Source organism: Lepisosteus platostomus, chromosome 20, assembly GCF_059453375.1.
Source record: "Lepisosteus platostomus isolate fLepPlt1 chromosome 20, fLepPlt1.hap1, whole genome shotgun sequence".
NCBI lineage: Eukaryota > Metazoa > Chordata > Actinopteri > Semionotiformes > Lepisosteidae > Lepisosteus > Lepisosteus platostomus.
In genome coordinates this window covers 15270225-15284017 of record NC_142630.1, presented here as the reverse complement: position 1 = coordinate 15284017, position 13793 = coordinate 15270225, and the positions used below count along the sequence as shown (strand labels likewise).

The 13793-nt window shown below is 43.2% G+C and overlaps 1 protein-coding gene across 2 annotated transcripts; it reads right to left on the bottom strand.

The window, feature by feature from the left end:
- Positions 1-97: 97 nt before the first annotated feature.
- aktip (akt interacting protein) lies at positions 98-11941 on the bottom strand. Of its 2 annotated transcripts, none has more exons than XM_088613963.1 (10): positions 11730-11941; positions 10088-10335; positions 6701-6909; positions 5287-5351; positions 5091-5191; positions 4186-4274; positions 3506-3604; positions 2762-2869; positions 1414-1474; positions 98-1122 (listed from the first exon to the last, which is right to left on the bottom strand). In XM_088613963.1, the coding sequence occupies exons 2-10, from the start codon at positions 10127-10129 to the stop codon at positions 1021-1023; spliced, it is 876 nt and encodes a 291-aa protein (XP_088470089.1). In that variant the 5' UTR covers positions 10130-10335; positions 11730-11941; the 3' UTR covers positions 98-1020. The 2 variants fall into 2 exon arrangements, with proteins under 2 accessions (XP_088470089.1, XP_088470090.1); XM_088613964.1 differs by lacking the exon at positions 11730-11941 and adding an exon at positions 11269-11582.
- Positions 11942-13793: the final 1852 nt, after the last annotated feature.

The following is a 13793-nucleotide window of genomic DNA, read 5'->3' as shown; positions in this document are numbered from 1 at the left end:
AAGTGTTTAGAAAGGCCTTAAAAACGTTACTTTTTTTTTGGACTGACGTAAGAACGCAGTCCCTACACAGCATTAATAGAAAGCAACACGCAAGAAATTCACTCAACTGCTTTTATTGTCATTCAAAGGAAACATTCTAAAAACAATATTCTCTATACAGCACAGCATCAACTGTGGACAATGGTATTTAATTTAAAAAAAATTAACCAAGAGTTGATCAATCAAGTGCCTTTACCGATTTAAAACAAATGTGATGCAAGCTGCAAAACTCCCTAATTAGGTCAGACCAATGCCTGTTTCTGAAAACCTCCAGCCATCTATAAATAAAGTGGACTGAAAACATGAGTTTCAGCAAAACTATACCCCTCAGATGGACAGACAGTAAACAAGTTATGTACAAAGTCCACTGGCATATTTACACACCAGAAACTTCAAAAGATACGAGGAATAACCCATAAACTGCCACCACTAATTTATGGTAGATGATTACTTAAATGTCAGTACAGTATTTGAATTAAAATAGTATTTACTTTCCTCTGCAAATATATATTAAAACTATTTAAGACATGAAATACACAGTATGGCTGAATTTGGAAAACCAAAACTTACAGCACATCCTTAAAAACCAAAAACTGTTAATGCTGTTTTTCATAATTCAACTCATAATGATCACAATCATGGGCACAACAAATGTTTGCATTCACAGATGATGTACCTGTCCATTTGTTCTGCTATAGAACTTGAATAAATCCTCAATTTAAAATCAAAACTAACTTTGATCAAAACCTAAAAAAAAAATAAAGGACAAATTATAAATGTTTTACAAAGCTGTACACAGTTGTCCTCAATAAATCCAGCCAAGTGCTGTTTAAAGTGAAGTATGCATGTTACATTAAAAAAAAAAATCCACATCAGACTGTGACACTATTTACACTAATCTTATACAGCAAAATGCAAGCCTGCATGCCTCCCGATCACTCCGCCCCCTGGTGGTGGAGAGGCAGAGGCGCGGGCTCATGTCTATAGTGTGTTGTCGTCTTTGCTGAAGGGCTGTGTGGATCCTGGCTTCACCCAGGAGAGGCCCGACACCTGCAGCCCCTTGTGGTGATCCTCAGGCCGTCTCTAGGCAACAGCAGAATGTCACACAACACTCCTGGGTGACGGCGAATGAAATCAACTTGTCTTATGGGAGCATTATCTTTACTTATTTTCCTTGCATTTAACACTGCCAGCAACCCTCCTCTCTACAGCGGCCAGCATACAGAAGAAACCCATGAGACTATTACCCTCCTTTGAGGTAAACTGATCCCTGGAATGGGTCAAATTCAAACCTGTTCCGAGAAGCCAGCTTTACGATACACCTGCACTAAAAATGCATCCAAATCGAGCAGAGAACAAATTTCAAGTACTCACTTTGTGCATGAACATCCTCCCTCGCACCTCTTCGTGCACAGAGGGGTTCCATGGGGAGAAGCTGTACCGACAAAGGGGTTTTTAATCGAAACGAGGGCAAACAGTAAAATGACAAATCCCACACATTTGGCATGTATCTTTTACAAACAGGCTCAAGTTAAGATAAAAAACAGCAATTTCACCCATTATTTAAAAATATTAAACCCGACTACATGAAGATGGAAATTCACCCCTTCGCAAGACTTGGATGATGCAGTTTTAACGGTTTTCAAATGCTGGAATATACTGAAGCATTTTTTATACGAGAAAGGAAATTGAGATATAAGCTCAATAGATCCTGATGGAAAAAAGAAACGCAACATTTGCTGGAATGAGAATACTAGTTATAGCTTATGTACTTTCACAAAAAGTTGTCAATTTGTTTTAAGCCCTTTCACCCATTGAAAGGGCTTAAAAGGCATTGCAACTTGCCAATCACACAAAAGCTTGTTAGGTGCACTTTTACCCAATGAGGTCCAGGTGGAACAAAGGCTGATCAGGTCACCTTTAAAAAGGCCTTAATTCAAAGCTTAGGTCACTGCAAGAAAAAGGCCACACTTAGTCACTTTTCTGTGCATTCCATAGTGCCTCGAATGTCACCAGAAGCAAGGGAGAGGGGGATTGACATGCATGTCGTGTGCCAGCGCTGCCAGACACTACGCAGTAAGACGCTCCACTGTGTCCTGACTGCAGAGAACGTTTCACCAGACCAGCGGGACAGATGACCGTCCAAGATCCGGTCGCCCTTGAGTGACCACACCAGAACAGGACCGACACATGAGACAGGTCCATCTGAGAGATCGTTTCAGATCTGCCAGCTGTACTGCTGCTGAAACTGCCGGCAGACACAGTGCCCGCATCAGTGACAGGGCAGTGAGGCTCCATGCTGCTGGCCTTAGAGCAAGGCGGCCTGTCAGAGGCCCTCTGCTCACACCTCCTAGACGTCACACCCGACTGGCTTGGGCCAGACAGAGGCTGCGATGGACTCGTCAGCAGTGGCATCAGGTCCACTTCATGGATGAGTCACTCTTGAGCCTGTTCCATGCAGACAGGAGGGGAGGAGCCGTTGCATTTCTTCCCACCCCCCCATCAGTATAAATGAATACATTAAAAATTGGCAAAGTAGCAAAATTTGGTGTAGTGCATACTACTAGAAATTCTACAGAACCACCAATTTATGTTAAAGTTTGCTTTACAAACACTTGTTCTATTAGAGAAGGATATCCCAGATTTATGCCCCTGGAGGCTGATTAAATCCAGAGCTAAAATCTACAGCTTTCGGAACAAAAAAGAAGCACCGTTCACTGACCTTATTGCAAACGGGTCGTCTATTTTCGGCTGGTCGAAAAGATGACTGTTGCATAATTTCACACTTTCCACCACTTTGCTTTTAAAGAGCTGAATATCTTTCTCGTACCTACAAAGACACATGCAGAAGACATTAAATGGGCTCCCATCAGAACAGGCCACATGCACACCTTACATGCCCTGCCTGAAGTGCCTCACTATTGCTAATGTGTGTGAACTGCTCACGAATCCAGATCGTACTGATAGATGAAGAGGCTCCAGGCCCTCATTGACTTGCAGGGTATTTTTGTATCAAATGCAACCGATGCCTCCCTGATGGTGCACTCAGTCAGTGCCAGAGGCACAGCAATAGCTGTGTAAGCTTTCTTTAAACAAAGCTCACTCACAATAGGCTGCACAGCCTGACAGAGGGCATGACTGTCCCATCACGTCACCTTTTATCTCCCGCAAGCCAAACAACCATCAGCAAGGAAAACCTCTACATAACCCGGGAAACCGGCTAATTTGGATACATTTGCCTAGATAGCCAAATTCCAGCTGATACTGCCAATCAATATCCTGCCTCACTGCAATGGCCAAGCCGGTCGTGGACTTTTCTTCTCTCGGACAGCTTTTCAATTCCACACGCCCACCAGGACCCAGGGCTGAAGCCACAATCGGCACCCTGTTTCACCCCCGGCACATCCCAGGAAGGGCACCCCCGGCTGGCTGTCTGAGGAAGCCAGAAGATGCTGCAGAGACTCACAGGACTGCAGCTTCTGGGTTGAGCGGCTCCAGGGTCTGGATCTTGTAGAAGACCGTGCGTGCGTACATCAGCACCTGCCAGATGTGATTGTGGTTCCGCCTGCAGAGGAACACGAAGAACATAGCAAGGGATGAGCTGGGGAGAGGCGTTTCATGGGAGAAATAAGGGTATTGGTTTCCACACCACAGTGGAGTATCTTGTCCTAAACCTTTCTTGTGTAAAAACAAAAAAAAAACACATGATCTTAGTTTCAAAGGCACTTCCACGTTCCAAATGCCCCCTGGTTTGTGTTCACAGTTTAGTTCAATAATATTTATCATTGTACTAACACATGATGACAGCATCGGCTCCATACTGCCTGCATTCTTCAGGCCATATGAAAAATATAATAATCTTACATAATGTGTACATGATATTATAATATGGCAAACGCCCAACAAGATTTCCTGTTCTTGCTAAACTTCACACTGCTGATTAATTAAAATTGTTGGTTTGCTGGAAAGAATGTAACTTACCATAAACATTCAACTTTGCCCTCTAAATACTATTTATTACTAAATAGTAATACTTATATCAGTGCAGGTCTGCCACTGAGAAAATAAAGGATTTCAGACAAGATCTTCGAAGTTGGCAATGTTGGGGATGCATAAATCAGGGAAGAAGTAGGGCAACTGACTGACCTCCACTTTGTGAAAGCTCTCTTCACGTCCAGCTCCCCTGAGACAGGATCCACTAAAGGATTAAAGACTGGAATATCGAAGACCACCCTCTGGAACAGACAGACAGGACAGGGTCGGAGAGGTGGTCACTCGACTGCACAGACATGCCCTTGAAGGGGAACTGCAGCCCCAGTTTCTCAGACCGGTTATTAACTCCCAGTTACAAAATAAATTCATTAACGATAAACATTTCACACATTTCGAATCCAGCACGAAATCATGAACTTTGTGAGAGGACGGCAAGTCGCCTTGTTGTCTCCAACTCGCATTCAATTCCCATGAATTGCGACGAGATGCAGCCCTTCCTGCTCACTAGTCACAATAATGACTAGATGTACGAATGTATAAATACAAGTTGTGCAGGAGACATTTCACTGCAGAAATGTTCCAATGTGATCCGCATGCAGTATTTGTAGGTAAAACCTTCTTGAAATCAAAAACAATATTTCTATTGGATTAAAAGAGATGTATTCACAAGCTGCTTGCTTACAATGTAATAGGGCCACAACACGTCACCAGAAGTTTTGTCGTCTAGTTCTGAATTGCAGAATATGCGCACACCTGGAAATTTCGTCTATTTTGTGATGTACACTGAAGGGTTTACACATTATTCTTAAAACCTAAATTTGACTTTTACTGTGGTTTAAAATGCACTCATCAATGCCGATTCTTTCCTATCCCGAAATATAAAAATAGCATTGCAGTTCCCCTTTAATTTTGAGCGATCAATTACAGAATCCTGCTTTGAATTTTCTTTCTCCATGGATATTCACTCCACGTGAAGGAGAAGCTTCTGCATGGATTATGGGGTACAGAGACAGAGGACCTCCATCAACTGTACAGTGCAGAACCGTTACATCACTTACAGGACAATCGCCATCGGGGTAGTTGTCTGGGATATACACCGTGAATTTGAAAACTCCGTCCTGGTACAGGCCATGCCTTATGAAAATAACTCCAAACCACACTGAAATAAAAAAAAGTTTGTTGTTTTTTAAAAACAAATAAAGCCATTTCTCTTTGCATGGTTATTAGAAAGAAATTAATATAAAAAGCTCTTACTCAATGCTGATCTGTAGGATGGCTGCACATATATCCCAGGGAGTTTCTGCTTTATCACCAGAGTGCTTCAGACCATGACAAGAAACAATGCGTTAGCGATCTACACCCCTAAACGCGACAGGTGCACACTTAACCGCGGACAGAGCCAATCAACACTTTGCTACAAAGTACACACGTGCTATAGAAACCACCAGGGTACACCGTCACCCTAAGAACTAGGAGTACAAAAGGACAGCAGCTGCAGTAACCCGAGCCGTTCCCAACTTTAATCTGCGACTAAGTTTAAAACCACAGATGTTCACGTGGGGCCAGAACAGCAGGCTTACAGACCTGATGATACCAAACAGCTAAACAGAGACAAATCCAGGGCTGTGTTCTGCCTGCCTGTTCAACAAACAGACCTGTGGATTTGTTCCAGCCAAACTCTGTTACACCACTGAACCCTTAATAATAGATTCTTTTGAACATTTTTCAGCTCTTAGATATGTTAAGAGTCCCGCCTTTTTAACAGGAGGGTCTCGACACCCGGGAGCTTCACATTCGCGAATTCGCTTTGTCACAATGCTGTCGGGCTGAGGGGAGTCTTCTATGGAAGAGCAGTGTGGGGTGAAACCGAGCCGAAAGCTAACCGCAACTTTCAAATGACCTGCGCGACAGACTTGACGGGCGAGAGGAATCTAGCTGGTGAGTGAACCTCTGCCCAAGTACCTACTACCCAGCATCCAAATGTTAACGGGGTCTTGCTTCTGTACTGTAACAAACGCTCAGTGCTGCGTTGACAGAGGGGGGGGGAGAGATGACAGACGGGAGGCAACTTTACAGGATCTTGGACAGTTTTACTGCCTGTTTCATCACAGTGTGGTGTGATCATCACAGGACAGAGAGAGAAAGTTGAGGCTTCACGCAGAGAAGTTTCTTTTAGCTGATTAGTATAGGGTTGTGATGACCGTTTCTTTTACTTGATCAATGTTGTGCAATTAACTTAAAGCTGATGCACTAGAACTTTAATTATATTATGAAGGAGGAATACTTATCTTTTAACCACACAGACTATGCTTAATGTACCGCAGTTTAATGGTCTAGGGCTGGACTTGGCTCTTCTCAACACTTTTATGCTCCCTCCTGCACGTTATTTCACAAATAAAACCCCAAACTCCCGAGCTGAAAACAAATGTGCAAATATTCCAAGCGGGCAACTTCTTAACTCCACTGAGGCTTCAAGGAGGCAATGAAGCTCGGCTGAACGGAGACCCAGCAGGCGTGTGGCCCCCAGCTCCAAAGCACCATGACCCCGTGCTTCACCCGCCCTCAGGAGCCATTTCTGTGCTGCCTTCCCCCCCAGTTCACACCAGCGCACTTATCACAGGACCACGCGCACACACGTGCAGGGAGTTTAAACAGCCGTCGGACTTACAACTCTGCAAGCAGGGAGTACTCCAAATAGAAGGGCCCATAAGAAGCGTGCGTGCCATTGGAGGCCTGCGAGGACGCGGCGGGCGAGACGGGCTTGGTGATGGGCACGGCGTTTTTCGGAATGGAGGGCAGCTGCTTCTTCCCGTAGGGGGCTCGCGTGGGGCTGACTCTCTGCTCTACCACACCACTCTTCTCCTCGCCCTCGGCCCTCTGTCAGGGGTTCAGAAAGGGTAGAGTCAGCGAGCTCTGCCAGAGGATTAAAGGGGGTTAACTCCACCTTCAAAAACGAAACAAAAAAAGGACCAGAGCTCCATTTCAGTATTTTAGTGATCGGTTATTTGATCAGCATGATGATTCCTTATGAAATGCGCATTCCCCCCCCCCCCCCCCTAAGCTGGACCAGTGTCAGCTGGGAACCTTCTCAAACGATTGCTCCAGGGATGATGCTGTGGTTATGAGAAGCTTTATGGAGACTTTTAAAGAAAACAGGTAAATGCCTTCTTTCTGACCTGCATACTGGAAATACAACAGCTCAATAGGACTGAAAATTGTTCCACTTGCAACGATCAACTTCTTGCATTGAGTTTTCTTTAATAGTACTAAGTACACTCGCTCTTTTCCGATTTGCTGTTGCAATGTTTTTTTTGTGCTTTTTTAAATTTAATGGAGAATACTAAGTGTAAAAAAACCGTCCTATGCTGTTTTCTTGTTCATAATTATAAATCTCATCAATACAAACGAAAAACAATGAGTGTCGACAGTTCCTTGGGTCTGACTGGCAGAATATACACTACAGTCTACGATCCCTTCCTAGAGACCCAAGACATCTGTTTCCCACACTCCGGAAAGGAAGAGGAAGGCTGGCCAGCTCCTTCTACAGCATGGGGACCCTGGGGTCCCCAGAGGGAGTCGATTTGGGATCAGCTCTTTTCCGCACAGCCTCCATGTTCTCACAGACACAGCCTGCAGTCAAAACTGTTCAACCAAACCAGACCAGACCTGGCAGATCAACAACTTTCCTCTGCATTTTTGGAAGGCATTCAGGACAGCAGGATCAGGCTGCAACACAGTGGAGTTCAACACTTTTTCCTCCTCTAGAAATTTAGCACGCAGGTAGATGCGTTGTATTCACACAACTCTATACTCTCAGTACCAGATGAAGACTGCTCCAGGCCCATCACAAACACACTCCAGACATGGCCTGTACTTACCCACAAATATTTAAGGAGTGTCCCAAGAGAGAGCACTTTCAGGTGAATGCGACTGATATCCTTCTGGATACCTCTGGAATGACTTTGCCACTGAATTCCTGACTTCTTCTGCTTAACGGCAGTTCTACAGTTATGATTCATCATCAGATATGACGTCTTTTGTCAGTGGATCACACTACTGCCCAAAAGAATATATTTTACAAGGTGGGGCTGACACTGCTTGAAAATAACTTGGCTCTACTTGTTCACAGAAACTGTTCTTATGGACTGACGCACTGCTAAATCACAATAGCTGGTGCAAAATCGGTGGCAGTCTGGGCAAGTCCTTTTTTTCTGTTGACAAAATTATTCCCAAGGCCTCTTGCTTTCCTGCAAGCTCTGATATTGTTTTGCTGTAATGTTTTGTATTGTTTGCGTGTTTATTAAAGCCTGTCAAGATTCCCTTAGGTTAAGAAAATACACTTTAATAAAAAGAACTTTGAGAATCTGTATCATTGCTTTAACTAAGCCCTTCAGAGTTTATCCATGCAACCACTCCCTTAGGTGTAGTCACGAGACAGATTTATCAACAGAAACATATTTTCTTTCTTCTTTCTGGTCCCCCATATCAAGGACCTTTTATAGAACAGTGGGTTTAAATTTGTAAAAAGTCAGAATTTCTCTTAAGGGGCTGAAAAGATTTCAAACAGTAAGGAGTTTAAGCAAAGAAGCTCTCCAGCAACACTACTTTTAAAACAAAAGCCAACAACTGAAACCATAAATGGTGTACAGATGGAAGAAGACTGACATGAGCCTTCCAGTATTCATCATCACTTGTATATTCCAGGTTGGGAACATCTTCCCGATTATTACCGACTGCATTTTGTGCTGATGAGTGTCATTTTTGCAGACCCACGTTTTTTAAACCCTTTAGGCAGATCTGAATCAGGGAACCTGCATCCCAGTAAACTTGATGAGGTTTTTCAGGTAGAAAAATTGTACGGAGTGCCCTGACAATACAGGGTAGTGAAACTGTCCTAGGTCTTCTGTCATGCTCAGTTTCACATTCCCCGTCTTCTCCAAGGCTGTGAAATAGCTGCACTTCAGGTAAACAGGTGTGGCTCAGGCTGAGGAAGAAGATATCCTGTTTCTGGCTTTGAAAAATTCTGGACCTGCCGTGTTGACTTAAGCCAACAAACATCCCAAACTCTGCGATAACAATCCCTCACTGTTTAAAGCATTAGAAGCTGTGCATTCTTAAGCCATTATAAATATGCATGATTCCAGATGACCTAGATTCCTGCAATACCATATGATAAGGTTCACAGTGACATCTGTGGAATTCCTGTCATACTTGTGGAGGGAATGAGGACAAATTAAGAAGAGCAAACTAAAATACCCAAAAACGTGTAGAAGTTATGAAGACATTTGTGTTCCAGATTTTTGTGAGTTATTGGTTTAAGTAGCAGCTGATTTCACCCAAAACTACAGGATCTGTACCCTAAATTAACTTGGGGTTAGGGACCATCAGTACCCTACTGGCATCTTCTGCGACAGCCAGAGACAAGGCGGGTTTTAAAGAAAAAGATTTAATCACCAGAAGCCCAGATGGCAGACAGGCCTTTGCTACAGGGCATTACAGTGAACAATGTGTGTAAACTCCTTGGACTCCCCTGATGAGACATCGAACGCAGGGGTGCGTGAAAGCAATGCTGCCGAAGCAGATGCTGATGGACACCTAGTCTCTGCAAGTCCTTCTCCAGATCGCGGTGGACTAACTCGAGCTGTCCTGAAGGCCCAGTGTCATCTTGCTTTTGTTACCCCCCCAAACACTTGCTATTAGGTTGTCTAATTGTTTAACTGCATCACTGGAGTACTTAAAGCAGTACTGCGATTTATTTTTATTACCTTTCGTGAATTGAATGTTTTATTTGGTGGTGGTGGAGGGGAGTCCCCATTACCTGTAAAGCGCTTTGAGTGGAGTGTCCAGAAAAGCGCTATATAAGTGTAAGCAATTATTATTATTATTATTATTATTATTATTATTATTTAATCAGTGGTAAAGAAGCCTCTTAGTCTAATGTACACAATAATTAGGTTCATTGCTAAACTGGCTCACACCGAGTCTGGAGTGTTGGACCGTGATCAGACACTGCAATCCAGGAGCTGTACTGCAGCAGCAGCACCGCCTTGCCTACCTTGCGTCCAGTACTTGCAGACATGCTCCAGAAGGGATTCATCACACGGGGGGGGGAAAAGTACGGCTTCTCTACTACCCCCGCTGCTGCCTCACATCCGCCGGGAGCTCGCTATCTGAGCCCAGTCCTCCGCGGAGCGCCACGCACCTCCAGCGCGGCGGCAGCTGCAGAGACGCCGGCGAGCCGATCTGTTGACAAGCCCAGAGACTGCCGGTGGTGACCCGTCTGAGTGCTTGTCAGTATTCACCCTGCCTCGCCGACAGCACCAAGGGGTAGAGGGAGGCAGTAATTAATGAGGAAACGGAAGCTGGAGCACCCGACAGAAATGTCATTAAATGCGTTTCATGAATCTGGAAAGCCTTAATTTGTCCAACTAGTCACAATATCTCAACTATTACCTACGGGCAGTAGGCCTTGTCAACACGGAGTGGAAATGCGCAGGTAAGGTATAAACGGGGATCAAAGTTCATTAGACACACGTGTACCCAGATCACACTCGGAGCAAACATTTAACCTTCGTGTGGTTAGCGATTATGATCATCCACACAGACGCTTACTGGAGCCTCCCAGATCATAGGCTCTGGGTTAAAACAAAAGTGTTGTAACTGCAAAAATGAACCCATCATCTTCTTGCATCCCCGCATAATTACAAACCTGAGACGCCGGGGCAAAGCAACCGCATTTTAAATGTCTCGCTATTTAAAAACAAATCCTGAACACCTGACGCACACAACACTCTACGATTTGATTTTTTTTTCTTTTTAGAAGCGGTGGAGTGCGAAATGAGAGATAAAATATACGAAATGAGCAGGAAACATCAAGGCATTTTCCAGCATCCATATCCGCTGTCAGTCCTAGTCAGCAACATTCCTGCGTTGTTTGCAGTAATCACAGAAAACGGACACATAAATCCTACAGAAAATTGAGAATTTATAGATCTACTATACCAATTTCTGTTACAATGTTATAGTTATACGTTAACACGATCTGAATATTCATGCATTCACATACTAAGAAAACCAAATATTAGACTATCTAGTACTAAACACCCCAGACAGGTGAACAGCACCCTCAGGGTTAAAACCGTGCAGTGCAAACCAAAAACAAATCAAATGGAAAAGGTCAGACATGTCTAGGCAAAAAAAAAAAGAAGACAGTTGTTAACAAACACCGAAGCCCACCTCAGTATCGTCACAGCCCTAAATCACCGATTTCGCCCAAACTAGAAGTGCTTTCTCCCTGCCAGACACAAATACCGCAACAAGCTCTCAACCGACCTTGACTGCACAGCACCGCCCACATCCCCACACGAGAAGAATAATTGGCTGATATAAGACACATGGGCGAGCGCTGTTATCCGTGATTCGCTAAGGAGGCATCAATCAGAAATCGCCGCTGCCATTAGGGGTGGTCGAGTTTAAATACTATTTGGTCGGAAGAGGTTTAGCCTGGCTGACCCTCCGGATTTAGAATCAAACCACCCCAGTTCAGACAAAAATATAATGCGTTGTTCAGCACGGTTATTTTCACAAGAACGCCATTCTAAGAACCAAAATGCAAATACTCCTCGGTTCCCATGTAAAGCGACACGAACACAGTATCCGAAACGTTGTTTTTTTAAATCCCCAGTGAATGGTCTTACCTTCTATTCCGCAGTTAAAGTAATCCTCACTGCGTTAGACCTAGAAGATGCTGCATCTAAAACGAACGTGGAAGTGTTGCTTTCTTCTTAATGGCGTATAAAATCACTCTAGTTTTTAATCTTCTGTGGCTTGTCGGACATCTTTAACCCCACCAACAAGAATCCTCCCCTCAAAACCTGAATAACAGCAGAGGAATAACACGGGCTGGCTTTATATGACGGAACCGCATTCAAAATTCAATATGGCTTCTTCGCTTCGCCAGTTCACGGCATGATTCGTGCATTTCCGGCGTCTTCTGGGTTGAACACTCATCATTGAGCTCATATTAAATAATGCTATATGCACAATGTTCCATCACTGTAAATCACAATTACCTTAATTTCCTGTTTTAAGACTGATTTGTGTTCTGTTTTATTGTATAGTATTCTCTGAAACGATTTGAGGATGTTTGAATTGAAAGGTGCTATATTAACAGTGTTCTTGCTTGTCTTTTTTTCATCACACGATAATGTTAAGGAGGTACGCCCCAAGCTGCCATCTTTCCAAGGCTCATCAAGTTTCACACTCCTCTCACAACAATTGAGAAAGAGCCATCATAAATCACTTTTTCAAATCAAGCTCACATTCCCTGCTGGTTTTCTCTACAGGTCACTAGCATCTACAGACAGGAAACTCTCGTGATGCCTATTCTTCCAGGGTTTTTTGTCGGTACATTAGTCTTTATCCTTTGTATTAACAGTAGGGTTTTCCAGGTCTTCTTAATGGCACAGAAGAATATAATATAGCTTCTATGGTATAAGGTTACAGTAAAGGTAGTACACAAGTGAATAACTGAAATGATTACCCATCTCATCCACCTCTGATGTGCAACACCCACCTGGGAGATGTGTGGCAGACATTCTGCGTCATTGGCGAAGAAATTCATCCACAAGTGGAATTAAGGAGGATCTGTAGGAAGGACCGACTGTACAAGCCTGGAGTGGGCTCTAGCTCTTCTTTCAAAACTGTGCTGTGGAATTTGTAATGGCAAAGTCGTCAGAACTTGAAATGCTTTGGGTTACGGACTCAGCCATAGCACAGCACCTCCTACTCCTGCAGCATTGTCCCTGGTCACCATGCTGACACACGGGTTCAGAAACTCTGGGCAAGAGGAAAAGGCGCCACCTACTGGTCCACTAACACCGCTAGCAGCAACAACCTGCCTTTCTTTAAAGGTCTCTAATCCCAGTACTGTCCAGGCCTATCTTGCTCAGCTTTTAATGTCTGGCTATAAGATGGTAGTACTTAATAAGTATTAAAATTAGTGTACTATTCAAATACTTTTATGGAAATTTTTATTCTTTTAGTTTAGTGTACAATTTTGTTCTCATCTGTAGTATACTTGATGACTTTTATACAAAAAGGTATTTTTTTTAACAAAGTAGCTGATTGATAGTGGTATAACCTACAAGTACTTGAGTCTTTTTTGCTGCAAAGTCTTGGCGTGAGATAGCAAGGTCTCTCTCCCCTCGCAGCAATAAAAAGAGCTAGTAAAAAGACATATCGCTTTAACTAGCATATTTATGAGTACAGTGTGTAAGATCAGATGCCTGGAATGAGTTTGATGTTTCAGCTCTGGTCAGAACATTAAGGAAAGGTCATTTTCAGGTCCACCAATAAGTTTGTTGGCTGCCGCAGGTACTTTTCTGCAGCTAAGCTCTTTAGTAGGGTAGTATGATAAATGATCGATTTCATGACAATTAAACTCTGTAATTATTCTGAATAAATCTAATTTAACGCTTCGCTGCTGAAATTAATTGGAGAAAATGACATTGTCCAGCTTTGAATGTAGAACCTAATTATCGACTTCATTATTACTCTATTATGTGAATCTATTTTGTTTCCACTACACTTCATTGATGAAGACAATTTGCATCTAGTTCTTATTGTTACACATTTGTAAATATCTCTAAATATGACATCACAAGGTCACTGACTTCATCTGAAAATATCAATGAGAACATCTAATCAGTCCACTTTTAGAAATATTTAAATACATTTTATTAACAAAAGCAGGATTTTGA

Bases quoted from the DNA above. Each gene is read 5' to 3' on its own strand.
- aktip (XM_088613963.1), bottom strand. From the start codon at position 10,129: ATGAATCCCTTCTGGAGCATGTCTGCAAGTACTGGACGCAAG. The intron at 6,910-10,087 runs GTAGGCAAGGCG...AACCCCTGACAG, and splicing joins CTGCAAGTACTGGACGCAAG to AGGGCCGAGGGCGAGGAGAA. The intron at 1,475-2,761 runs GTCAGTGAACGG...TTGTCGGTACAG, and splicing joins GACGACCCGTTTGCAATAAG to CTTCTCCCCATGGAACCCCT.